At 46.1% G+C, this 26,800-nt stretch overlaps 1 protein-coding gene and 1 pseudogene across 7 annotated transcripts in view; both read right to left on the bottom strand.

The window, feature by feature from the left end:
- TECPR2 (tectonin beta-propeller repeat containing 2) overlaps nucleotides 1-26,800 on the bottom strand; it is a 98,651-nt gene that overhangs the window by 63,953 nt on the left and 7,898 nt on the right. For 5 of the 6 annotated variants that reach the window (XR_014243302.1, XM_082387410.1, XM_082387411.1 and 2 more), the window contains exons 2-5: nucleotides 23,062-23,351; nucleotides 13,323-13,451; nucleotides 12,810-12,941; nucleotides 8,181-8,338 (exon numbers count right to left, since the gene is read on the bottom strand). Coding sequence is in view for 5 of the 6 variants with exons in the window: in XM_082387410.1 (XP_082243536.1) it covers nucleotides 8,181-8,338; nucleotides 12,810-12,941; nucleotides 13,323-13,451; nucleotides 23,062-23,280 (638 nt within the window). In the remaining variant the exon portion in view is untranslated. The remainder of the gene's footprint in view (nucleotides 1-8,180; nucleotides 8,339-12,809; nucleotides 12,942-13,322; nucleotides 13,452-23,061; nucleotides 23,352-26,800) is intronic. The other variant, XM_082387413.1, reaches the window with a different exon arrangement.
- On the bottom strand, nucleotides 39-1,873 carry LOC309626038 (mitochondrial import inner membrane translocase subunit TIM14 pseudogene; annotated as a pseudogene). Its single transcript has 2 exons — nucleotides 1,817-1,873; nucleotides 39-1,074 (listed from the first exon to the last, which is right to left on the bottom strand). The product of its transcript is annotated as a mitochondrial import inner membrane translocase subunit TIM14 pseudogene (transcript).

A 26,800-nucleotide genomic window follows, 5' to 3' on the forward strand; every position in this document is an offset into this window, starting at 1 on the left:
AGGCCACAGAGGAGCCGGTCTCTGTCGTGCGCCCCGCTGAGCACACACTCCGGTTACTGCACACAGTGTATTATTTTTTTAAAGCATGCTGTTACAGTTTTTAATGTATGAAATCTGAAACAATTTAGATTTATCACTGACAAAGTGATAAATACATACCTAGATCAATTTCTTAGATTAAGTTGTGGCTAAATTCACTTTTAAGTTCAAGGTTCTAAGTGACTGGGGGGGGGAGTCCTCTGTACCTTGAACAGCCTTCTGTCCCGATGAGATGAGCCCCTACGATAACAACCTGTGCTAATTCCATCATATTTATCACATTGTACTTTAATTACCACTTTATCAGTCTCCCATCAGATTGGGGATTCCTTCAGGGAGAGACTATGTTGTTCACTTTGTCTTGAAATAGGTACCAAATTATTTGACAAATGAATAATGAACAACATTTCAAATGGCATGCATTTATCCATAATTATTGAGTATTAACCTACAAATATTCTATAATCCGATTTTAAATCCTCAAATTTATACCAAGGCTTTGATTTAGCTTATGCTAATTTTTTAAATGTGTAGCTTTGAGGCATTTTATTGTAATATGTACCAGCGGTACTCATATACATAAATGAGTAAGAACTTAACATTCATCATACATTTACTTCATTTTTTAGCTTGACCTTCTAGTAAATCTTTAGCTTCATTGATTTTGGCTGCTATATAAGGAGATCCTCCCTTGTCTGAGTGATTTAAAAGCATAATTCGTCGATGAGCATCTCTTATGTTTCCCTTATTGGCAGTAGGGCTTACACCTAGTATTAATGCTGCTTCCCGTTTTGTCATTTTGGGTTCAAACCCACCTCTGTAATAGCCACCACTGAAGGCAGATTTCGGTAGACTTTGAACAACTTGTTTTACCTGAGGCTCCGTATGCTTCACGGCTTGCAAAGCGTGACCCCCTGCAAATCCGGCAGCAGCAATGGCCAGTCCAACCGCTACCACTGTACTGGCGGCGATTCCCGCTCGGCTCCCCGGCTCCACCTGGAGCACGGCGCATCCCACCCCGCCAACTCTACGCCTCTACCCTGCACACAGGGCTTTATCTCCACTCTCCTTTAATCCTCAACACAGCCCTGTGAGGCAAGTATCACGACTCCCGTTTCAGAGAAGAGGAAACGGAGGCAGAGGTGACAGAGCCAGGACTGACCATCCTCTCCTGCTCTGAAATTCTGTTCCTTCTAACATCTGACTGCTGTGCTCATCCCAACATCCCAGTGAATGAGCTTCAGGTCCAGAATTGGGGCAGCGCTTTCAGAATTTCTCTTAAACCCATCAGAGGGACCAATCTCCATTCTAATCCTCCGGCTTGGGGTTTTTTTTTTTTTTTTCTTCTATTTTTAATATCATGAAATATCTAACACGAACAAAAGAATATATATGCTTGGAAGCCTAATAATGAAATATACACCCAGAAATCCATCCCTCAACTTTGGAAATAAATCGGTAGTCACATCGCTGATGCTCTCTGGCTCCAAGAGTCCCTGCCCACTCCGCTCCCCGTGTGTGAGCCCTGAATTTTGTGTTCATTATTCCCTCGCTTTTATCGATAGTTTAACCACATACCTACGTGCTCCTAAACGCTACATAATTTAGTATTGTTTGCCTTTCATTTGTATAAAAATAATAGCATGATGCTATTTGCATCCTTTTTCAACTTGCTTTTAACTTAACATAATATTTCTAAGATTTATCCTTGTGGATAAAAAAAAAAGCTGTAGCTTATTCATTTCCACTGCTATAAAGTGTTCCACAATTTATTCACCCTCTTGTTGAAGGGTATTTGAATTATCTCCCCTTCGTCGTTTTGAATAGTGCTCATTATGAGCATTCTGCAAATAACCTCCTAGTACAAAGGTGTAAGAGTTTGTCAAGGATATTTCAGAAGTGGAACTGTTGGATTGTTGGGTAACTGCTGGGCTGTTGAGTAAAAGCAGATTCAAGTTTGGAAGACAACTTCAAACTTTTTCCAATGTGTTTACACCAGCCTATACTCTCATCAGCAATCTGAGTTCTCATTGCTCCACATCTTTGCCAAATCTCAGACGTCCACCAGAGTTCAAATATTAAAAGAGTTTCAGTTTGGGGGCTTCCCTGGTGGCACAATGGTTAAGAATCTGCCTGCCAATGCAGGGGACACGGGTTCGAGCCCTGGTCCAGGAAGATCCCACACGCCATGGAGCAACCAAGCCCGTGCGCCACAACTACTGAGCCTGCGCTCTAGAGCCCGTGAGCCACAACTACTGAGCCCATGTGCCACAACTACTGAGCCCGTGTGCCACAACTACTGAGCCTGTGCTCTAGAGCCCGTGCTCTGCATCAAGAGAAGCCACAACAATGAGAAGCCCGCACACCACAACGAAGAGTGCCCCCCGCTCACCGCAACTAGAGAAAGCCCACACAGCAACGAAGAAGACCCAACGCAGCCAAAAATAAATAAATAAATAAATTGATTGATTTAAAATAGAGTTTCAGTTTAACCCTAAGTCCTGCTGATTCTCTCTCCAAAGTATTTCCCTGATTTTGAACGGTAGAAAGAGGACTGGCTTTAGGTCGACACCTGGGCTCAATTTCCAGCCCTGACATTTAATGGTTACGTGGTATGGGTCTCAGTTTCCTAGTCTGTAAACCAGGGATAATAATTCCCATCTCAAAGGTTGATGTGAGGACTGAATGACAATCTATGAAGACACAAAAAAGCAATGCTTGTGACACTGTAAGTCCCGACAAACGCTCAACTGCCTCAAATTCTACCCCTGTTACCATCGTGTGCTCCTGTGGGTGGGTGCTGGGCCCTCTCCTCACCCTCACTGCACACACAGCACACCCGACCCCCAGGGAGGCATCCACAGGGCCCATCTCACAAAGGCACGCAGATAAAGTTATCTGGGTGTTTCTCTGCACTTCAGCATCTCACTACACCCCTTTGGCACCTCAGTAACTAAATCCTTCCAGACAGGGTCCAAGGAGGACACTGAATATCGAATTCAGCTTTGAATTGAAGATTGTTAGACTAACCAAGAATCAAAATCATTAGACTAACCTAACACTGTAGATGGTTCATGGACAGCTCCATAATCAGCATCATGTTCTGATTATTACCTCTAGTGATTTGTTCTGCAAATCTTGTCTAAATAGAGACACCCAAAGGAACTCTGGCACGGTAGCCTATAACCTCTTCCTCCTGCCTTTCCTGTCAAATCAATTTCTATTTGGTGATCCAATTTTCAAATCTATTTTCCTTCTACTAATAAGTCCTCTTAAAAATCTCTTGTCGGACTTCCCTGGTGGCGCAGTGGTTAAGAATTCACCTGCTGGACTTCCCTGGTGGCGCAGTGGTAAAGAATCCGCCTGCCAACACAGGGGACACGGGTTCGAGCTCTGGTCCGGGAAGATCCCACATGCCATGGAGCAACTAAGCCCGTGCGCCACAACTACTGAGCCTGCGCTCTAGAGCCCGCAAGCCACAACTACTGAAGTCCGCGCGCCTAGAGCCCACGCTCTACAACAAGAGAAGCCACTGCAATGAGAAGCCCGTGCACTGCAACGAAGAGTAGCCCCCGCTCGCCGCAACTAGAGAAAGCCCGCGCGCAGCAACGAAGACCCAACACAGCCAAAAATAAATACATAAATTTATTAAAAAAAAAAAATCTCCCATCACTTCACCTTAGGTGACTAAAGCGTTCATTTTAACAAACATTTAGTGAGCTCCTGCACCATGTAAGAGACTACACGCTGCAGGCAACGTGAAAGATGCATAAAAAGAAGGTCTCGGCCCTGTCTTAGAACGTACTGCAGCAGACGTACGTCTGTGAGGTGCCATCTCTGAGGCTCAGAGGGCTGCTTGAGGACTACAGACAAAGGGGACACGTTTGACTGGGGCATCAAAGGCTACACCTTGGTCACAGAGTGGACAATGCCCAGGCTGAGAAAGGGGAGCGGGCGCTCTCGGGAAGAACAGGCTGAGCAGGGGCCTGGCGTGGGGCTGGCTCTGAGGAGCTGCTGAAATGGTCGGGAGCGGGATGGGAGAAGGCAGTTAAGTTGGGGATAACTAGCTACAGCCGGGTGCAAACTGTCCTCCACCCCAGACTCGGCCACCACCTGCCTGCAGGGTGATTCTGCAGCACTTGCTGATGTCATTCTGAATCAGACACAAAAACTCCAACTTTTAAGGTCTAAGCACTGCAGGATTCTAAAATCATAAACACATTAACTTAGCTTCTTAATTTTGGTGGAGATGATTTCTAGAAAAACCATTGATGACTTCAAAAGACACCTTAATTCCCTTTATGAGCCACATTAATATGAAAGAAGTGTTGCTGGTGATCAAATTCTAACCAACAAATGGTGTGTTCTAACTTATGTACAATAATGCTGAGCACAGACAGAGAGCCTGAAACGGGAGAACGAGCCAAAGCCGGACAGTCATCTCCACAGCCAAATGCCCAAAGGCCACCAGACGGGCACGATGTGGCTCTGGCGGGGGCACAGGCTCCACACCCCACACCCGGCCCGGACTGCAACACACAGGTGCTGCCGACCCGGGACGGTCCTCCCGACTGGACCGCAGGACACAGCGACAGGCACGGGGAGGGCGCCAACACAAACACAGAGGAGAACCGAGACGCAACACACGTCTGGGGATGGCTGGGGACTTTGAGATTCTCTGGGAGAAGCATACACGCTGTCCTGTCCAACCTGAGGAGGTTCACAAACTGGGTCAGGAGAGGACGACCTTGTCTTCTGGCACTCCCTGCGCCCGTCCCCGAGCCCGGCTTCCCCGCCGGCCCACAGCAGCCGCCCAACGCGCCGCCACACGCTCCATCCAACCTCTCGCCTCTCGCCAGCCCACGGTCCCCTCCAGGCAGCCCCTAGTTCTGCGTTCCCGTCTACAAAAAAAGAGGCCTGTCTACGCTCGCTGCCCACTCCCCCTCCCTCAGCCCCTCCAATGCCACGGCCTGTGCCCCACGAAGGCGGGCACGTGCGGCCGCCACGTTGCCAGAGCCAAAGGTCCGGCTCAGCCCACCTCTCGGGGCCGATCAGCGGCTCCGACACGGCTCTCCCTGACATGCAAGCAATGGAGTGCCCCAGAATGCGAGGCCTCCCCACTCCCTAGTGACACTCACTCCCCAGGTGAGCTCCTCCGTCCCAGAGCTTTGAACACTGTCTAACGGCTAACGGCCCCCGCGTGCACAGCTGCGGCCCCACCTGCTTCCCGAGATCGGCCGCAGCTCCTCCGCCAGCCTTCTCGACACCAGGAGCCGGCAGCCCCGCCTGGCCAAGCGCTCAGGCCACCGTCTCTGAGGGAGCCTCTCTCTCACACCCCGGAGCCGACAGAGCCGTCGGCTCTGCCTTCAAAGCGTCCCCACCACCCCTGCCCGGTGTGAGGCCCTGAATCGCCCGGGAGCCCCTGCCAGCCTCCCTGAGCAGCTGCCCTCGCCCCCCTCACGCAGCAGCAAGACTGACTCAGTCCCCGGGTCAAGGCCGCTCCTGACTCCTGATGGCACTGGCATAAAGCAGCCCCTGAGCAGGGCCCACAGGACGGGCTGCCCCCAGCCCCCCCCCCGCCCCCCAGCACCTGGCCTGCGCTCCTCAACCCTTGGTACAGGCAGTGCTTCTGCCGCGAGGGCTTCTCTGAGGCGGTTCTCGCCGCCCCTCCCATCCTCCCTCAGGAATCTGCTCAGGCTCCCCCCGCCTGCCTACCCTAAACACACACCCGCTGAGGCAGGCATCCTCGCTAGCTCCATACCCGTTTATTACTACGGAACATTCTAGAACATATTTAACATCTGCCTCCCTCACAGGAACGTGAGCTCCTTAAGATCAGAGCTCTTGTCCCCCTTGTTCACAGCTGTCTCCCCAGACTGAGAAGGGCACCTGGCACAGAGCAGAGACTCAGGATCTTCCAAGGTTGAATGAATAAACACTCTCCCTGGGTGACCTCATCTGAGGCCAGCGGTCTCAATGTCACCTGCATCTGGTGACCTCATTTCCACTTCTGGCCGAAACCCCTTCCCTGAGTTTCCGACCTGTGTGTGTTACGCTGGACCGTGATTGCTGCTTAGTTACCTAACAGGCGTCTCAGATGCAGCACCCCCAAGACAGAACTCCTGAAGCCCAGACCTTAACCCTGGTCTTCCCAGCTCAGTCAAATGGCTTCACCAGCTGTCTAGCTGCTTTAGCCAAGGGCACGGAAACCCTTTCTTGTTCCTTTCTCCCCGTCGCCCCCTACGTCCGATTCACCCCATTACCCCTCCATCCCCCTCCCCTCTCCTCTCCATTCCGGGTACCCAGGCGAGGCCTCCGTGCCACTCCCGGGCTCCTGCAGCAGCCACCTCACTGTTCCCTGCCTGCCCGTCTCCAAGTAGGTCTCCAGGCAGATCCAGGGTAGCTCAGACAGTCCTTCTCCTGCCTGAAGCCCCCCACTGGCTTTCCGTCTCGCCTAGAATAACTCGGGTGACAGCATCCCTCGCCCCGGGCTGGCTCAGGCCCTCCTTTCCAGCACCCGGCCCACCACTCCGCAGCCACCCCAGCCCCCTTCTGGCTCCTCGAACGTTCCAGGCCCTGGCCCGATCCAGGGCCTTGGCATCTGCTGTTCCCCGAGACCAGAACGCTCTTCCCATGCTTTAGGCTTCAGCCCACAGATCTTTTCCCCAGAGGCCTTTCCTGACCATTCTGTCTAAGAGAGGCCCTGTCCCCAGCCGACACCTCACCCTGACGTTGCCTCTATAGCACTGACCGCAGCCTAGACCTTTACCTTACTTGAGGGCAGAGGCCCGTCCCCTGGCTCACCGCTGTCCCACCGTGTGCCACCCAGAGGGACACTGTTGCATGGCGCACCACTTCCAGGAGGCAGACATGGCTGACATCCTTCTCTAACCACAATCTAACACGGCACACGACAGACACAAGCCTTCAGGACACAGAGGTTAAAAACGTTTCCATTCATTCTGTCATCCCTCACTTGTCTAATACAGCTCCCTAGGAGAAACGGGCCCCATTTATCTGTTTCTGCATCCTGAAACGGTGCCTGGCAAGAGTATGCTTCTAATGCAAGCTGCCGAAAACCTTGGCTACACAAACGCACCAGGAGAGGTTCACGCAAGGTTGCTCAGGTTTCACACAGGAGGTTAGAAAGCCAGGTTTGAAGAGAAAGACTGTTGGGTATACGATCCATGTGGAGGTAACTGGTTTTTAAATCTCTCTTTTTACACTCCACCTTCCTTCCAAAAAGACACAAGGCAGTAAGACACCGACAGACAAGCCAGGACGAGACGTCAAGCAGAAGAGTGGGACCCTGGCAGAGGGAAAGTCACGACCAAGTTCTGCACAACCACTAAGCCCAAGCTACAAATTCTGCTGAGTGTTCCAGGGGCCAATAGGGAGATTACTGTTATAAAAACACCAAATTGCTGGTGGAATTAAGGGGGTATTCAGCGTGGAAAGCAGAAGCCAAAGGGGAAGCGCGAGTGTCTTTTAATAGCCACGGACCGCCAGGCAGAAAAAGAATAAACTTGCTCTGTGCTGCTGCAAAGCCCGGGACACAGCACAACGCACGCTGAGAGGACCGGAGGCTGGCACCTCCAGCACCACCAGCCGGCCCTCACTGACGCCCGCCCGCCCGCCTCCCAGCCGCCGGCTCCCCACTCTCCCCCGCCGCGCCACCCAGGCCCCCGCGCCCCCCCGGCCCGCGTGCCGTCCTGCCCCTCCGCCTCTCCCCCGGGCGGGCTGGGCCTGGACCCGCTGTTCGTCCAGGGAGGTCAAGCGAGGGGTCCTCTCCCAGCCAGCAGCCCTGACCCCTTCCAGACCCGTCCCGGCCCCAGGCCGGGCTAGAGCCCACGTGAACTCTCCCCGCGCCCCCCACTCGGCTCCACAGCAGCTGACACAACCGGTAGCACCTCCCCTGCTGAGGTCACTCCGTGTTCACGACGGCCGGCGCGCGGAGGGAGTGAGGAGCGAGCTCCCACCCGACCCTGAGCCTGACCCCTGACCCCTGACCCCTGACCCCTGACCCGGGCCGTGGAGGAGGGGGCCCGCCGGGAGCGGACTGGAGCAGCCACACGTGGCGGGCAGGCTGGGGACCTGCCTGGAGCCCCGTCACCACAAGCCTCGACAGCAGTGCTGCTCACCTTTTCCGTGGCTGCGCTCCGATCTGCCGGACAGACTTCTCCTCGGTGTGGAAGAGCAGACTCCTCTGCGCAGTCGAGACGAGCAGCACCTTCTGGCTGTAGTCCAGCTGCACGATGGAAGCCGGCTCCTCCAGCACCAGGCGGGAGTGGCAGACGCCCTGCGGAGAGACGCCAGGTGAGGCCCGCCGCGCGGCGCGCTCCAGTGACCCGCGCCAGCCTCACAGCACTGGCCCGCGTCCCTCCTGAGCCCGCGTTTCGGTCAATGTCTACCTTAAAACGAATGCTCTAATTCTCACCAGATCCAGTGTCAACCCACTGCAATGAAATTATTTGCAAAAGTCCTCACTAATGAGAAAACAGTCAGGGTTACCATCTATGTCAGGCTACATCAAGTTGGCCAAGGAACATTTAAAAATTCTGTATAATTTTTTTAAAATGTTCTCAGTACACGGTTCAAAGAAGAATCCATAAAGATTAAGCAGAAATATGTTGCACCATGTGTATTATTAATTCCAACAGAACACAATGGGACTTTCTGTAATATTATTGTGACAACGGTCAAAGTCCACACCGCACTCCGCCCCCACAAAGAGTTCAAAGCAATCGTGGGGAAGTCATATCCTTGCCTACTGAAAGGGTCAGAAGAAACAGGTTAGAAAGAAATTAAAATGGTATTAAGTATATTGAAGAACAAAGTAAAGTTCTAGAAGGCATTTTACTGCTAACACAAACTACATTTCTTGGTGTCAAATATCTGCTCCTATAAGCCACTCTTCTCCTGAACCCGTTTCTTTAATTGTTTAGAAATACTGATGCGACGTCATAGGCCTTTGCAGGGAAAGAGGGAGCAGCAATCAGACCCAGTGGTAAGATCTACACACAGTACAATTCACCCTGTTTGGATGTACAAGGCTACGCATTTCGACCAATGCATTCAGTTAGGTAACCGCCAGCACAATCAAGACAGGGAAATCCCCACTACCCCGCAAACACCAAGGACATCAAGCCAGATTTCCCTCCCACCTTTGCAGTTATGCAGACTGTAGCTTTTCAGTTTTTGACTTAGCTTGTAATGGAATTAAATTTATTGTACCGTATTGTGCAAAAACACACGTCTTTTTTGCAAATCTCATGAAATACCTGTGTCTTCAAAAAAAAAAATGACCAGAACCTCAATAAAGCTGGGAAAAAATGATCTGTATGCTAAGGACAGTGCTTTCTGCACGTGATTTTTCTCTCCATTTCCCGACATCATGCATGAGCAGTGTCCCCTCTGTGCAACTCAGGCTGGGGGAGTGACAGCAGGAAAGTACAAATATGGGGACCCTTAAAACCTTAACAAAATGTTTTCCTGGAGAGTAGCAGTTCTCAAAGTGTGGTCCACGGTCCCTGAGGGTCCCTAGGACCTCTCGAGGTCAAAACCATTTTCATTATAATACTAGGTTTTATCTGCCTTTTCCACCAAGCTGTGGTTTGTATTGATGGTTGGTAGAGCTACTGAAAGCTCAAATGGGCCCAAGGTGAGCAGGGCACCAAAATCCGGTAGCTGCCACGGTGCCCTCAGCCACTGTGCACTTGCAGCAAAAACATGAATTTCACTTCAGAAGGTCTTTGATGCAGGAAAATGATAATTCCATCTTATCCTGACCCTTGTGTATGCCTATCTTTGTATTCTGTGTGACAAAACAGGGCATGCACGCAGCCCTCCTGCTGATGCTGAAGTACTTCGGTTCTCTCAAGGAGGAAGCACTTGTGCGATTGTATGAGCTGGGAGCTCAACCAGCTGCTTTTTTTCACAAAATACATTTTTACTTGAAATACTATAATTATTCAAACTTGGGTATTTGGCAGGCATTTTCTCAGAAAGAACAAAGTGAGCCTGTCAATTCAGGGAAAATAAGTGATGGTATTTGTTGCTGATAATAAAATGCAAGTTTACAAGTGAAGATTAGAATTTGAAAACTTGTATCCACCCTTGTGAACCTGACAGATTCCCAACAGCTAAAGACTTTTCTCATCAGAATGATGGTGATATTAACAAAGGTGCTTTCTTTGATATTATATAATTAAATGTTTCAACATTTGGAAGATGTGCATCACTCAGTAGATCAATATTTTCCAAGTGATCAACGCACGATGTTACAAAATCACACGTGGGTCAAGGAGCCATTCTAAGTGCAAGACAGACCAATGGACTTCACTGTAACAGAGTGAGAAAAATTCATCTGTATGCTTTCAGATTTCATGTTGTAACCAACCTTTAAAGAAACCACCATTAGTCAATTTGGGGATGTGATTAAAGAATATCCACAATTCTCTGGAAGGGCTATTAAAATACTCCTCCTGTTTCCCACTACATGTCTGTGTGAGGCCAGATTTTCTTTACGTACTCCAACCAAAACAATGTATTGTGACAGACTAAATGCAGAATCCAGCTGTCTTCTATTAAGGCAGACATTAAAGAGATTTGCAAAAATGTAAAGCCATGCTACTCTTGCAAACAGCAGTAGAAGTTTTGTTTTGCTTTGTTTTTTTTCAGCCACACCATATGGCCTGTGGGATCTTAGTTCCCCGACCAGGGACTGAACCCAGGCCCTCGGCAGTAAGAGTGCGGAGTCCTAACCACTGGACCACCAGGGAATTCTCAGCAGTAGTTTTGAAAATAGTTATTTTCACAAAAGTATGTTATTTATGTTAACATATAATGAGTTCATTATTTCCAAATAAAATTAATAAAAAATTTTTAATTTCTCAGTTTTAATTTCTAACATAGTGCACTCAGTAGATATAAAACCCATACAAACAAAACCTCTTTGGAATCCTCTTTTTAAGAGTGTAAAGTGCAAAGGCGTCTTGGGACCAAAATGTTTGAGAACTACTGCTAGAGAACATTCGTAGAAGACAGGCCAGTCTCGGATCAGAGGGACTAAAAGTCACCCAGCTAGTAACTGCTGAATTCCTAGACGCACTAGGAATGACGGCTACAAATAAGAAAACGAAAGGACTGCGCCACCAAGGAGTTCATTCTAACTGAGCAGAGGTATGACAAAACAAAGCACAGGCAGGCATAAAGCCACACGCGCAATGGGAGCACACCCTAGGTTTGAAGTTGAGCTCTGTCAGGCATCAGCTCATGACTGGATCCCTTGGAGCCTGGGTTTCTTATCTACTGACTGAAGATCAGCACACACAGCTTAGGGCTCTGTTGTGAGGCTTAAATAAAATGACAAATACGAGGGTGGGGCTAGGTTCCCTGCTGCCACCAACCCTCCTCCTTTCCCACCACTCTCTCCCACACAACCAGAGCTTGGCTGGGGCGAGCTCACCACCCACTGGAAGCACTGGCCTCCGTCCACAGTGTGGACAGAGAATACTGCCCGCCACACGGATGAACAAAGGATGCTGCAGCTATCAGCCACGGCGGCCGCCCCCAACAGTGCAGCTGAAGGGGTTCAGGACGCAAGAGAACAGGATACTTACTGGCCCTAGACAGTTAAGGTGTGTATCAAAGGAATGATTTCAATGAGCCCAGACTCTGGTATCTTCCCATACATAGAAAAGCGCTGAAGTCATTAACTTGAGATGTTTGTTTTTTCTTTAATTAGCAGAAATCTTGATGTTCAACTACCTGGTTTGTTTTTGCAAAACTCCTATATATCCTGGCTCTTCCCTTATCTCTTTGGAGCAGTCCCTCAGAGTCATGTGAGAGACTGTCTATCGGGCTTAAGTCCTCAGTAAGTCCGATGAATAAAAATTCTCGACTTTTAGGTTGTACTTTTTTTTTTCAGTCAACAATAGTCATGACTGTGAAACGCTTCACATCCTCCTACAAACTCTTCAAGGAATTAGGTTTGATAGTGGCTACTTTTCTAACTGGTAGCAATAGAAAACAGGAGAATGAAAAAAGTGTATGTTCCAGAAGAAACAAAGGCCAATTCTTTAGATACAGAAGTAGAAGCTTATAAAGCATTAGAAAAGCCCTTGAAAGAAAATGTTACAAACAACAGTTGAGATTAGAAAGGGACAATGGGGGCTTCCCTGGTGGCGCAGTGGTTGAGAATCTGCCTGCCAATGCAGGGGACACGGGTTCATGCCCTGGTCTGGGAGGATCCCACATGCCGCGGAGCAATTGGGCCCATGAGCCGCAATTACTGAGCCTGCGCGTCTGGAGCCTGTGCTCCGCAACAAGAGAGGCCGCGATAGTGAGAGGCCCGCGCACCGTGATGAAGAGTGGCCCCCACTTGTCACAGCTAGAGAAAGCCCTCGCACAGAAACGAAGACCCAACGCAGCCATAAATAAATAAAAATAAATAAATAAATAAAAATTAAAAAAAAAAAAAAAAAAAGATGGCCACTTTCTCACTGTGTCCTCACATGGCCTTAAAAAAAAAAAAAAAAAAAGAAAGGGACAATGGGGAGTTCCTGGTGCCCTAGAGGTTAGGATTCCACACTTTCACTGCTGTGGCCTGGGTTCAATCCCTGGTTGGGGAACTGAGATCCCACAAGCCAACCGGCACGGCAGACAAAAAAAAAAAAAAAAAATAGGGACAATAATCAAGAATTCAAGTTGACCAACTACTATAATTTCTCCAAATATAAGACAAGCAATATTTCTGAAAATAATTTTACCTGATCTAGATCCAGAGAAGAATAGACAATTTTCCCTTTGTCATCTCCAGAGAACAATTTCATTCCATTGGGGCTCCAAGCCAGAGCTGTTATGCTATTCTTGTGAATACCAGTGACGTCAAATCTCCGAAGCTATGAATAAACGATGAAAATACACACAAGAAAAAGACAAGGATGAACACTGTGAGATGTGAACAAGGTGGTACGCAATCCCTCCTGTTTATGGAAAAGCTGGTGTTCCCAAGTTGTTTCCACGCAAAAACCTGCACGAGGGTCCACCTGACTATTTACCTTTAAAATTTACAGAGAAGAGCCAGAGAATAGTAAGCAAAATTACCCATATATGCTTTTTGCCAAGTGTCGTACCAGGAACAAAAAAGTCATCTAATTATAAAGAGCACAGAGTGAGGCTTTTCTGAGCAAGTATTTTCTTGGCAGAAGAGGACTCCTCATTTTAAAAGACATGAGGAATTTGCCAAGAAGTCAAGAAATGCTAAAATGATTAGTACCTACCTGTTTATTTCTCCCTGGCAACGAGGATACGAGTTGAAAGACTGCAACCCTCCCAGAGGCTGTGCCTGCAGCCACCAGGTCATCGAAGCAGCTCAGCAGTTTCACCACCGTGATGGATTCCGTTTTCCCCTGAAAGAGGAAACATTCAAAACAAATGGGCCATAATTCAAAGAGTCATGTACCACAATGTTCATTGCAGCGCTATTTACAATAGCCAGGACATGGAAGCAACCTAAGTGTCCATCAACAGATGAATGGATAAAGAAGATGTGGCACGGGCTTCCCTGGTGGCACAGTGGTTAAGAATCCGCCTGCCAGTGCACGGGACACGGGTTCGAGCTCTGGTCCGGGAAGATCCCACATGCCGCGGAGCAACTAAGCCCATGCACCACAACTACTGAGCCTGCGTTCTAGAGCCCGCGAGCCACAACTACTGAAGCCCATGCGCCTAGAACCCGTGTTCCGCAACAAGAGAAGCCACCACAATGAGAAGCCCGCGCACCGCAACGAAGAGCAACCCCCACTCGCCACAACTAGAGAAAGCCCACGTGCAGCAATGAAGACCCAACACAGCCAAAAATAAATAAATTAATTAAAAAAAAAAAGAAGATGTAAACAAGATGTGGCACGTATATACAATGGACTATTACTCAGCCATAAAAAGAAACGAAACTGAGTTATTTGTAGTGAAGTAGATGAACCTAGAGTCTGTCATGCAGAGTGAAGTAAGTTAGAAAGAGAAAAACAAATACCGTATGCTAACACATATATATGGAATCTAAAAAAAAAAAAAAGGTTCTGAAGAACCTAGGGGCAGGACAGGAATAAAGATGCAGACGTAGAGAATGGACTTGAGGACACAGGGAGGGGGAAGGGTAAGCTGGGACGAAGTGAGAGAGTGGCATGGACATATATACACTACCAAATGTAAAACAGATAGCTAGTGGGAAGCAGCCGCGTAGCACAGGGAGATCAGCTCAGTGCCTTGTGTCCACCTATAGGGGTGGGATAGGGAGGGTGGGAGGGAGATGCAAGAGGGAGGGGATATGGGGATATATGTGTACGCATAGCTGATTCACTTTGTTATACAGCAGAAACTAACACAACATTGTAAAGCAATTATACTCCAATAAAGATGTTAAAAAAAAACAAACAAATGGGCCTGTCACCAGGCCAGCTTTCAGACTATGAAACATTACCTACCAATGGAATGTAAAACCTCATTGGACTGCAGCCTATATATATTCCTGATTGAAAATGTATACAATTCAGAAAGATAATTAATCTCTTTTTCTTTCCAGGTTTTTTATCTTCGAAATGACAATTGTTTTTTTTGGGCTGTGCCACACAGCATGTGGGATCTTAGTTCCCCGACCAGGATTTGAACCTGCCTCCCCTGCACTGGAAGTGCAGAGTCTTAACCACTGGACCACCAAGGAAGTCCCTGAAATGACAAAATTTTAAAACTGCACTTCTGAGAAAGGAAATACTGATCAATCAAGTATGAATACACTGAGCTCTTATCAAGAAAGTACTAAGGAACTTGGATAAGAGAGGTAGTTCCCCTCAAAACTGGAGTCTGGCGTCAGAAGATCTATCCCAGACCCAGGCTCTCCTTTCTTCTCTCTCAACGTGGACAAGTCATCCACCGACTGTAGTCCACGGTGTGTACCTGCCACACAGGCTTGCCTGAGGATCAATGAGACAATACATTTGAGAGTGCTTTATAAACTGATTCCTGGCGTGTTTTGGTTCTCAGATCAATAATCACATTAAATAACAGTAACTCAAGCTTAATACATTGGTTTATTAAAAAGCACATGTCAAGCACTGAATACAGATATTCGGGCTTCCAGAGCATCTGAATGATCATTTTTCATTTTGAAACCACTCATTCAGAAAAATTACACAACCATTTCGACCTTGCTAAGACATATGGCAAGATCTTCAGTAAGCCACTTTGATCCCTGATGCAGTAATTTAGATGGTAATCAATCTGTCAAATACGCAAGCATCCCCTCTGCACTCAGGGTACTGAGTCAGCTGCTATGGTAATACGCAGTAGGGCGCAGGCCTGCCCTCTCAAAGCTGTAGCGATGAGACATGCACATGGAGAGCTGCCCCCCGCGAGTGGGGGTGGCAGTGACTGAGCTCACTTTCATCTGCCGCTTTACAGCTTGCAGCGTATGTTCATGGGCTATAAATACACTTGGTGCCACATCGTGATACAGGGTAAGGGACCTGGATCTTAAGCTACAGGAAGGAAAAGGGGGACCCCTGAAGATGCCTGCTTTTGCAGGTGTATCAGTCAGAGGTGTTTCTGGTAACCCCATTAGGAACAGGATGGAAGGAGGAAGGCGTGGGACCAGGCATGAGGACCAGCTGGGAGCCTCCTGCGATAGTTCAGGTGGAGGTAGTAGGCGCCCGGTCAAGGGAAGAGGCAAACTGAACAGGTGCAAGGGCAGTAAACCCTGACGAGGAAAGAGGAGTACGCAGGCCCGGTCCGAAGGAGGGCAGCGGCGATGAACAGAGCACACGGGCTCTCTCTGTGAGGGACGCTCTCTCAGTCGCGCGTGTCCTGTGCTGGGCAACCTGCTCGGCGCTTCACAGGCGTTATCTCCTGGGGTCCTCGAACCACCAAGAGGGCAGGGCTGGAGTCATCCTCATTTTACAAAGGTGAAGTGATTCGTCTCAGGTCACAAAGCTAGAGAGAATCAAAAGTCAGGACTCACGCCCAAGTGTGACCCTACAGGGGCCCTGCTCCGCCTCGCTGCCCTGTGCCTTCTGAGCAGATCCATGGCTGTGGAGATGGAAGGCGTGGTTGGCTCTGGACAAGAAGGAGAATGAAAGGACTGCGGGAATGTGACTGATGGTTCCATCTCTGCTTTGAGGGAAGAAAGGGACATAACATGCTTTAGATGTGTATCGTCTGACATGGCAACAGAATGTTAAAAAGAGAATATTTTTCCTGGGAATTTGTAATTATAAAAACTGCTACTACATCAGGAATCAAAATCTCTTATTGGAGATCTTGCCACATCATAGCACAAAATCAAAACGGTTGTGTAATTTTTCTGAATGAATGGTTTCAAAATAAAAATCATTGCTCAGATGGGCTGGAAGCCTGAATATCTACATGCAATGCTTGTACACGTGCTTTTAATAAACCAATGTACTAAACTTGACTTAACGTTATTTAATATGATTATTAAATAGATTTGGTTCTTGACTTAAGAACCAAAACATCCGAAGAATCAGATTATCAATATCTAACTATACTTCAGACAGAAACAAAATATGAAGTTTCAACTTCTCACAGTATAACACTCTAGCTATTCTGAAAAACATTCCTCTCCAAACACCTAGAAATGTTGAATAAGACACATAAAACATTCTTTTAAATGCATAGCTTATCTCTAGAAAGTAAAGAAAATCTACAAGAGCCAAAAACAAAAAGACTACTGTCAAATTAGAACAGAAGCCAGCCCCGAAGCTACAGGCTGCGTAGGGCAATCCGGCCGACACCCAGACCCCTGACTCTCTGAGGGGAGCATGGTTAATGGGGACAAGGCTTCAGGCCAGGCGAGGTGGGGAGCTGGAACCGACAGCCCCTGCTGAAGCCAGAATCCCTGAAGACCTAACTCTCAGTGAAAGTGTAAACGGGGGAAAAATCCATTTGCTGGGAAATGAGGCTGACAAGGACCTTTGTCTTATCTCAGGCGTTGACTGCAGTGAATAAAAAAGAATGGTTCCTAAGACTCTGTAATCACAAAGCTGCCGTATCCGGCACCAGAGTTTGAATTTATGCTCCCTTCCCACTGAAAAGAACCTTCATGCCAGGCACTTTACCTGACATGCTTCCGTGTTTGTAGCACTCCAAGGTGGCTGGCAGAGTGACCATCAACCCCATCTGTGGAACACAGTCTCAACCCAGGGCCCTCAGCGCTCCCACATATTAGGATCAGCCACATAGCTCACAATTAGACAAGACCACAGGGAAATAGGTCCCCTCAAGAAGAATCAACTAAAGAAAGCAATAACAGAATTGGACAACTCCTCATCCTGACTCAAGTATTTCACTTAGAGTGAGGAGACCCAGAACATAAAAGAAATATGCTTAACGGGAGGGATAGATTGGGAATTGGGGATTAACAGATACACACTACTATATATAAAATAAACAACAAAGACCTACTGTATAGCACAGGGAACTATATTCAATATCTTGTAATAACCCATGATGGAAAAGAATCTGAAAAAGAATATATAACTGAATCACTTTGCTATACACCTGAAACATTGTAAATCAACTATGCTTCAGTAATAAAAAAGAAATATGCTTAAAAATGTTAAAGAAATGTAAAAAGAAATCGAAACATAAGACCAAACTATTATCAGAAATAACAGAAATGAAAAAGAATCAAAAGGATGTAACATCTCAGGGGCAGACTAAACAGCAGCCTAGTCACAGGTGAAAGAAAATTACTGAACTAGATGACAGATCTGTGTGGCAAAGAAAAGATAAAAAATACGACAGATAAGAGTCATAGAGAATAGAACATGAAGGTCCAACCTACATCTAATTGGGATTCCAGAAGGAAAGAAAACAGAGGATAAGAGAAGGAAACGTCTTCAGCGATAAGGGCTAAAACTTATCCAAAACTGATGAAAGACCTATATCCTCAGGAGCACGAGCCTTGAACAAGACTCATGAAAAGAAATACACACATACACATCTTGTAGTGAAACAGCAAAACCTCAAAGGCAATGAGAAGATATTAATATGTCAGAGAAAAAAGGGAAATAACTAAATATGAACAATTATTAACAAAAGACATCTCAACAATGGATGTTGAGATGTATCATCCTCAAAGTGCTAAGAGGAAAAAACTGTTAGCCTTGAATAGTATACCTCTAAACAATTCAAAGACAGAGAGACATTCAGACAAACAAAAAAATCAAGAGTACTTACCACCAAAAGACTTCAACACAAGAACTACTAAAGGATGTACTCCAGGGCTTCCCTGGTGGCGCAGTGGTTAAGAATCCGCCTGCCAATGCAGGGGACACGGGTTCAAGCCCTGGTCCGGGAAGATCCCACATGCCGTGGAGCAGCTAAGCCCGTGCGCCACAACTACTGAGCCTGCGCTCTAGAGCCCACGAGCCACAACTACTGAAGCCCGCGCACCTAGAGCCCATGCTCCACAACAAGAGAAGTCACCGCAATGAGAAGCCTGCGCACCGCAATGAAGAGTAGCCCCCGCTCGCCGCAACTAGAGAAAGCCCGCACGCAGCAACGAAGACCCAACGCAGCCAAAAATAAATAAATTTAAAAAAAAAAAAAAAAAGGATGTACTCCAGCAAGAAGGAAAATGGCTGCAAAGGGAAGAACTGAGATGTAACAAGGGATGGTGAGTAAAGCCGTTGGCAAAACTGTGAGGGAATCTAAACAGTGACTACAAAATATAATAATAATAATGTCCAACTTGAGTAGTTAAATATAGAATGAAAACACTAGATAGTTATGTGTATAATAAGAAAGACCAGACAGAAACATCATAAGAAAGCTACAGACCAATATTCCTCCATGAATACAGAGACAAAAAATCTGAACAAAATATTACTAAAAGGAATACAGCAAGATTGAAAAAAAAAAAAAAGGATAATATGGAATTCCCTGGTGGTCCAGTGGTTAGGACTTGGTGCTTTCACTGCCAGGGCCTGGGTTCAATCCCTGTTCAGGGAACTAAGATCCCACAAGCCGTGCCATGAGGCCAAAAACAAAAGGATAATATATCATGACAAAATGGGGTTTAAAAGAGTAATGCACGGTTGGAATAATAACCAAAACTCAATTCATGTAACATAACATATAAATAAAGAAGGAAATCATATCATCACAACAGATTCAAGTGAACATCTGACAAACTTCAATACTCATTCATGATAAAAACTCTCAGAAAACTAGGATAGAAATAAACAGAAATAAAAAGTGTCCATGAGGAATCTATAGCTAATGTAATGGTGAAGACCAAGGATAAGGCCCAAAGATAAGGCAAAGACATCTATTCTCACTGCAGACACCATACTGAGGTCTTGGCCAGCACAGTAAGTCAAGTAAAAAATTAAAGGCATACAGACTGGAAAAGATGAGGTAAAACTCTTTCTTCAGAAGCAAGCAGGATCATCTACGTAGAAAACCCAGGTTTCCCTGGTGGCCCAGGGGTTAAGAATCCGCCTGCCGGGCTTCCCTGGTGGCGTAGTGGTTGAGAATCTGCCTGCCAATGCAGGGGACACGGGTTCGAGCCCTGGTCTGGGAAGATCCCACATGCCGCGGAGCAACTAGGCCCGTGAGCCACAACTACTGAGCCTGCGCTCCACAATGAAAGGCCGCGATAGTAAGAGGCCCACGCACCGTGATGAAGAGTGGCCCCCACTTGTCACGACTAAAGAAAGCCCTCACACAGAAACGAAGACCCAACACAGCCAAAAAATAAATAAATAAATAAATAGCACTCCTACGTTCTCAAAAAAAAAAAGAATCCGCCTGCCAACACAGGGGACACGGGTTCGTGCCCTGGTCCGGGAAGATCCCACATGCCATGGAGCAACTAAGCCCGTGCGCCACAACTACTGAGTCTGCGCTCTAGAGCCCGCAAGCCACAACTACTGAGCCCACGTGCCACAATTACTGAAGCCTACGCACCTAGAGCCCATGCTCCGCAACAAGAGAAGCCACAGCAATGAGAAGCCCACGCACCGCAACGAAGAGTAGCCCCCGCTCACTGCAACTAGAGAAAGCCCGTGCACAGCAATGAAGACCCAACACAGCCATAAATAAAATTATATATATATTAAAAAAAAATGTAGAAACCTTACTACCATATAGGTCCCTTACTCTCCCCTCTTACATTATAGTTATCTTATATATTACTACATGTATACACACTGAAAACTCGATCAGTGTTATAATTTTTGCTGTCAAGTATATTTTAAAGAACTCAAGGGCTTCCCTGGTGGCACAGTGGTTAAGAATCCACCTGCCAATGCAGGCGACACGGGTTCAAGCCCTGGTCAGGGAAGATCCCACATGCCGCGGAGCAACTAAGCCCGTGTGCCACAACTACTGAGACTGCGCTCTAGAGCCCACGAGCCACAACTACTGAGCCCACGTGCCACAACTACTGAAGCCCGCACGCCTAGAGCCCGTGCTCCGCAACAAGAGAAGCCACCACAATGAGAAGCCCGCGCACTGCAACGAAGAGTAGCCCCCTCTCACCGCAACTAGAGAAAGCCTGCGCGCAGCAACGGAGACCCAATACAGCCAAAAATAAATAAATAAAATAAATAAATTTATTAAAAAAAAAAAGAACTCATGAGGAGAGAAACAGTCTACTGTATTTACTATTATTCTTCCTTCATTACTGATGTTCCAAGTTTCCTTCTGGTATCGTTTCTCGTTTGCCTAAAGAACTTCCTGAAGCAATTATTTAGAGCAGGTCTGCTGGCAATGAATCCCCCTAGTTTTCCTTCATCTGAGAATATTTTTATTTCACTTTCTTTCCTAATAGATATTTTTATTGGGTAAAAATTCTGAGCTGACCATTCTTTTCTTTCAACACTTTATAAATGTTGTACCACTGTCTTCTAGCCTCCATAGTTCCTGATGAGAAATTTGCGGTCATTCAAATCATTGTCCCTTACAGGTAATGTGTCATTCTCTGGCTACTTTTTTTTTTTTTTTTTTAAACATCTTTATTGAAGTATAATTGCCTTACAATGGTGTGTTAGCTTCTGCTTTATAACAAAGTGAATCAGTTATACATATACAATATGTTCCCACTTCTCTTCCCTCTTGCATCTCCCTCCCTCCCACCCTCCCCATCCCACCCCTCTCTCTGGCTACTTTTAAGATTTCTCTTTGTCTTTAGTTTTTAGAAGTCTGATTAGGATATGTCTGGGTATGGATTTCTTTGGTCTATCCTGTTAGGGGTTCACTGCTGGATTCATAAGTCTTTTTTGTTAAGTGCTGAAGTATTTGAGAGATCTCAGATATATTAATCCATAACCATAGTTTTAAAGATTAACTATGTAATGGTTTTAAATGTGTGGGGAATTTGAGCAGTCAAATCCATAAGCTATTAAATAAAGAAAAGAAATAGCAAGAGTTCTAATTTTCATACAAAAAATACAAATATAAACTCTAGAGCCAATCTGCCCAAGTTCAGACAATGGTGCCACCACTTCCTAACCACCTCACAAGTCACTCAACCTCTCTGTACCTCAGTTGTCTCCCTGGTAAAATGGGGATGAGAAAACATCATCTACCTCACAGAGTCTTGTGAGGATGAAATGCGTTAATACATGTAAAGATTTACAATAATGTCTGGCACATAGTAAGTGCTATATGCATGCTAACCATTTGTGTTATTTTAAATTGAGTATAGAGGCTTAACAAAAACTAACTTTTTAAGTTAAACTTTAATTTAAGTTGAATACTGATTAAAATATAGATATTTGTAAATACTTCTCTTAAACACAAAAGCCTTGTCTTAGGCTGTAAAAGCCCACTAACCACAGGCAGAGTAGAACCCCATGAGGCTGTGAGGCAGGAGCCACAACTCAGTCACCCTTGAGTCTCTCACAAAACCCGAGCACTCATAAATCACAGATATCAACTCAGCGGGTGAATTCAGTCCACCTCCCCAACAACTACAATACACAGAGATGCCTGAGTCAACCAGCACAGAACAGAGGTCGGTCAAGACCCCAATGGCAGTGTTCTACAGAAGTGACCTCATTTAAGATGCACGTGTTCTGGCAGCTAGCTAACATTGATCCTAATCCTGTTTTCACAATAATTTCACCAGAATAGCTAGTGATTATTTGAGTAAGTCAGGTACGGTATTTTGAGAAACAAAACACGTAGAAAACACGTAGAGGGACTTCCCTGGTGGTCCGGTGGCTAAGAGTCCACGCTCCCACTGTAGGGGGCACAGGTTTGATCCCTGGTCGATGAACTAAGGTCCTGCATATCGTGTGGTGCAGCCAAAAAAAAAAAACAAACCAAAAAAGAAAACACTTAGAAAAACATGCTTACTTTCAAAGTTTTCTATTAAGTGTTAAACACTATAATGTTCTCTCTCTTTTTTTTTTTTAATTTTACTTACTTACTTACTTACTTACTTACTTACTTACTTACTTATTTATTTATTTATTTATTTATTTATTTATTTTTGGCTGTGTTGGGTCTTCGTTTCTGTGCGAGGGCTTTCCCCAGTTGTGGCAAGCGGGGGCCACTCCTCATCGCGGTGCGCGGGCCTCTGACCATCGCGGCCTCTCTTGTTGCGCAGCACAGGCTCCAGACGCGCAGGCTCAGTAATTGTGGCTCACGGGCCCAGTTGCTCTGCGGCATGTGGGATCTTCCCAGACCAGGGCTCGAACCCGCATCCCCTGCACTAGCGGGCAGACTCTCAACCACTGCGCCACCAGGGAAGCCCCTATAATGTTCTCTCTTAAAGTAACTCTGGATTTTTGGAGGCAGGAAAAAAAGTTAAAACATCAACATTTTTAGCTGTACTCCACCTCAATTAAAAATGGTTGTAAAGTATTGTTTGGCAAGGGCACTCAGGCCATATTCTAGCAAATCAGAAGTAAATTACCCCGTCCTGGAGCTCACAAGCATGTTAAACATTAGCCAGGGCTCACACATGCTTAGGTGAGGACGAGCACGACTCACCTCAAAGTTGTACTTCTTCATCTGGTTCAAGTGCCGGCAGTACAGGTAGAGCATGCCAATGCTACTGCCCACGGCAATGTAGTCCCCGTTGGCGTCCAGGGCCGTGAGGTAGACCACTATGGAGCGGAACCCCTTCTGGATCTTTGTGGGAATGGCATTGAGGAGATAGTACAAAGGGCAGAACTCTCTGAATGTAATAGACTCTGATACAGATGCCATGGCCAACGTTTCCACAGATGATCTTCAAGCAGGACAAGCAATTTTAACTGGCATCTAGGGAAACCTGGGGGCTAAAGAACAAGGCATTATAATGCTTTCAACATCTAGTCATGCAAAGAGAAGTCAGGTATAATAGTGGGAACGAGGAACTTTCAGGTGGGTATGAATTATACTCAGAGCTGAATTAAACAGAGAAAGTAAAACAAGTGTCATTAAGATCACTTTGAAGCATTTTAATTCAAAACTCACTTCAGTATGTGCTGGCCCCTGTAATTTATATTGTGATAAATGCTATGGAGGAGAAGAGGTGGAAAAAATATTAAAAATAATTCTTAATCTCAAGTAGCTTATGATCTAGTTAGGGAGGCAAAAGAAACTGTGAAGAGACATAAAACCAGATGTGATTAGGTGCTAATCTGTGGGTCTTAATGAGAAGAGGGAGAGAGCAGTGTGGACTGGAGTGTGGAGAAAGCTTCACCAGAAACATCTAGAATTCTGAAGCCCACCAGGAAGGACAGCATGTGGAAAAGAGGAATTCCCTGGCAGTCCGCACTTCCACTGCAGGGGGCACAGATTCGATCCCTGGTCGGGGAACTAAGACTCCGCAAGCCACATGGCCAAAAAAAAAAAAGCGCGTGGAAAAGAAACAGTAAAGACACTGCACTAGGAGAACAGTGGACCAATCCAGACGTAGGAATAAGCTCACTGTGTCGAGGTGGTGGAGAAACATGTCCCCCGGCTGGATAGCCACAGCCTCCACAGCACTCAGAGGCTCAGCTACACAACACCTCCTATCTGTTCTGCACTGACACCCACACCTCCGGAAAATTTGGATTCAAAGCTTCCCTCAGTAAAGGGAAGCATGTTATATATCATCACACAGCGTGTTATACTTTATGAAGTGTTCATTCACCCATTTAATCCTTACCCTACAAACTTTTACATGGTTTTGGAAGTCCCAGCCACGGCAATCAGAGAAGAAAAAGAAATAAAAGGAATACAAATTGGAAAAGAAGTAAAACTGTCACCGTTTGCAGATGACATGAGACTATACATAGAAAATCCTAAACATGACAGCAGAAAACTACTAGAACTAATCAATGAATTTGGTAAGGTTGCAGGATACAAAATTAATGCACAGAAATCTCTTTCATTCCTATGCACTAACAATGAAAGATCAGAAAGAGAAATTGAGGGAAGAATCCCATTTACCATCGCAACAAAAAGAATAATATACCTGGGAATAAACCTACCTAAGGAGGCAAAAGACCTGTACTCAGAAAACTATAAGACACTGATGAAAGAAATCAAAGATGACATAAACAGATGGAGAAATACACCATGTTCTTGGATTCGAAGAATCAATATTGTGATAACGACTATACTACCCAAAGCAATCTACAGATTCAATGCAATCCCTATCAAATTACCAATGGCATTCTCCACAGAATTAGAACAAAAAATTTTACAATTTGTATGAAAACACAAAAGACCCCGAATAGCAAAGCAATCTTGAGAAAGAAAAGCAGAGCTGGAGGAATCAGGCTCTCCAACTTCAAACTATACTACAAAGCTACAGTAATCAAGACAAGTATGGTACTGGCACAAAAACAGAAATATAGATCTATGGTACAGGATGGAAAGCCCAGAGATAAACCCACATACATATGGTCACCTAATTTAGGACAAAGGAGGCAAGAACATACAGTGGAGAAAAGACAGCCTCTTCAATAAGTGGTGCTGGGAAAACTGCACAGCTACATGTAAAAGAATGAAATTAGAACACTACTTAACACCATACACAAAAATAAACTCAAAATGGATTAAAGACCTAAATGTAAGACCAGACACTATAAAACTCTTAGAGGAAAACATAAGAAAAACACACTTTGACATAAACCACAGCAAGATCTTTTTTGACCCACCTCCAAGAGTAAAGGAAATAAAAACAAAAATAAACAAATGGGACTTAATTAAATCTAAAAGCTTTTGCCCAGCAAAGGAAACCATAAACAAGACGAAAAGACAACCCTCAGAATGGGAGAAAATATTTGCAAACAAAGGAACAGACAAAGGATTAATCTCCAAAATATACGAACAGCTCATGGAGCTCAATATCAAAAAAACAAACAACCCAATTGAAAAATGGGCAGAACTAAATAGACATCTCTCCAAGGAGGACATACAGATGGCCAAGGGGCACATGAAAGGATGCTCAGCATCACTAATTATTAGTGAAATGCAAATCAAAACTACAATGAGGGGACTTCCCTGGTGGCACAGTGGTTAAGAATCCACCTGCCAATGCAGGGGACACAGGCTCGATCCCTGGTCCTGGAAGATCCCACATGCCACGGAGCAACTAAGCCCATGTGCTTAGTTGAGCATTGCACTCTAGAGCCCACGCGCCACAACTACTGAAGCCTGCATGCCCTAGAGCCCACGCACTGCAACTACTGAGCTGGTGTGCCTAGAGCCCATGTTCCACAACAAGAGAAACCACCGCAATGAGAAGTCCGCGCACCGCAACAAAGAGTAGCCCCCGCTCGGCAACTAGAGAAAGCCCGTTAGCAGCAACGAAGACCCAACTCAGCCAAAAAAAACCAAACAAACAAAAAACAACTACAGTGAAGTATCACCTCACACGGGTCAGAATGACCATCATCAAAAAATCTGCAGGGGGCTTCCCTGGTGGCGCAGTGGTTGAGAATCTGCCTGCCAATGCAGGGGGCACAGGTTTGAGCCCTGGTCTGGGAAGATCCCACATGCCGCGGAGCAACTAGGCCCGTGAGCCACAACTACTGAGCCTGCGCGTCTGGAGCCTGTGCTCCGCAACAAGAGAGGCCGCGATAGTGAGAGGCCCGCGCACCACGATGAAGAGTGGCCCCCGCTCGCCGCAACTGGAGAAAGCCCCCGCACGAAACGAAGACCCAACACAGCCAAAAATAAATAACTTAATTAATTAAAAAATCCTTCCCTCTAAAAAAAGAAAAAAAAATTATTTAAGCTGAAACCCTAGCATTCATCCATGATTTCTCCCTCTCCCTCACCCCTACAGTAATCCCTCACCTTGTTCCATCAGCTCTATGTTCTAATCTACCTCACAGCTGGCCCCTTCTCACCAACTCTGTGGCCATGCCTGAGATAAAGCCAGTACACCTCTCACTTGGACCACTGTATTGTTCTTGTAACAACGGCTCTCCTGCTTCCACACCTGTCCCTGGAATCCAGATTCATACAGAGCAGTCAGAATAAGCTCTCTGACTTCAACAAAATTAAAAACTTTTGTGCTCCGAAGGACACCATCAAGAAAAGTAAAAAGACAACCCACAGAGAGAAAATACACAGAGAATCATACATCTGACAAAGGACTCGTATCCAGAATATATGAGAAATGCTTAAAACTTAATAATTAAAAGGTAATTTTTAAGTGGGCAACAGATCTGAATAGACATTTCTCCCCGGAAGACATACAAATGGCCAATAAGCACATGAAAAGATGCTCAATATCATCAATCAT

The sequence above is a fragment of the Balaenoptera borealis genome (assembly GCF_965194805.1).
Source record: "Balaenoptera borealis genome assembly, chromosome: 3".
Lineage (NCBI taxonomy): Eukaryota > Metazoa > Chordata > Mammalia > Artiodactyla > Balaenopteridae > Balaenoptera > Balaenoptera borealis.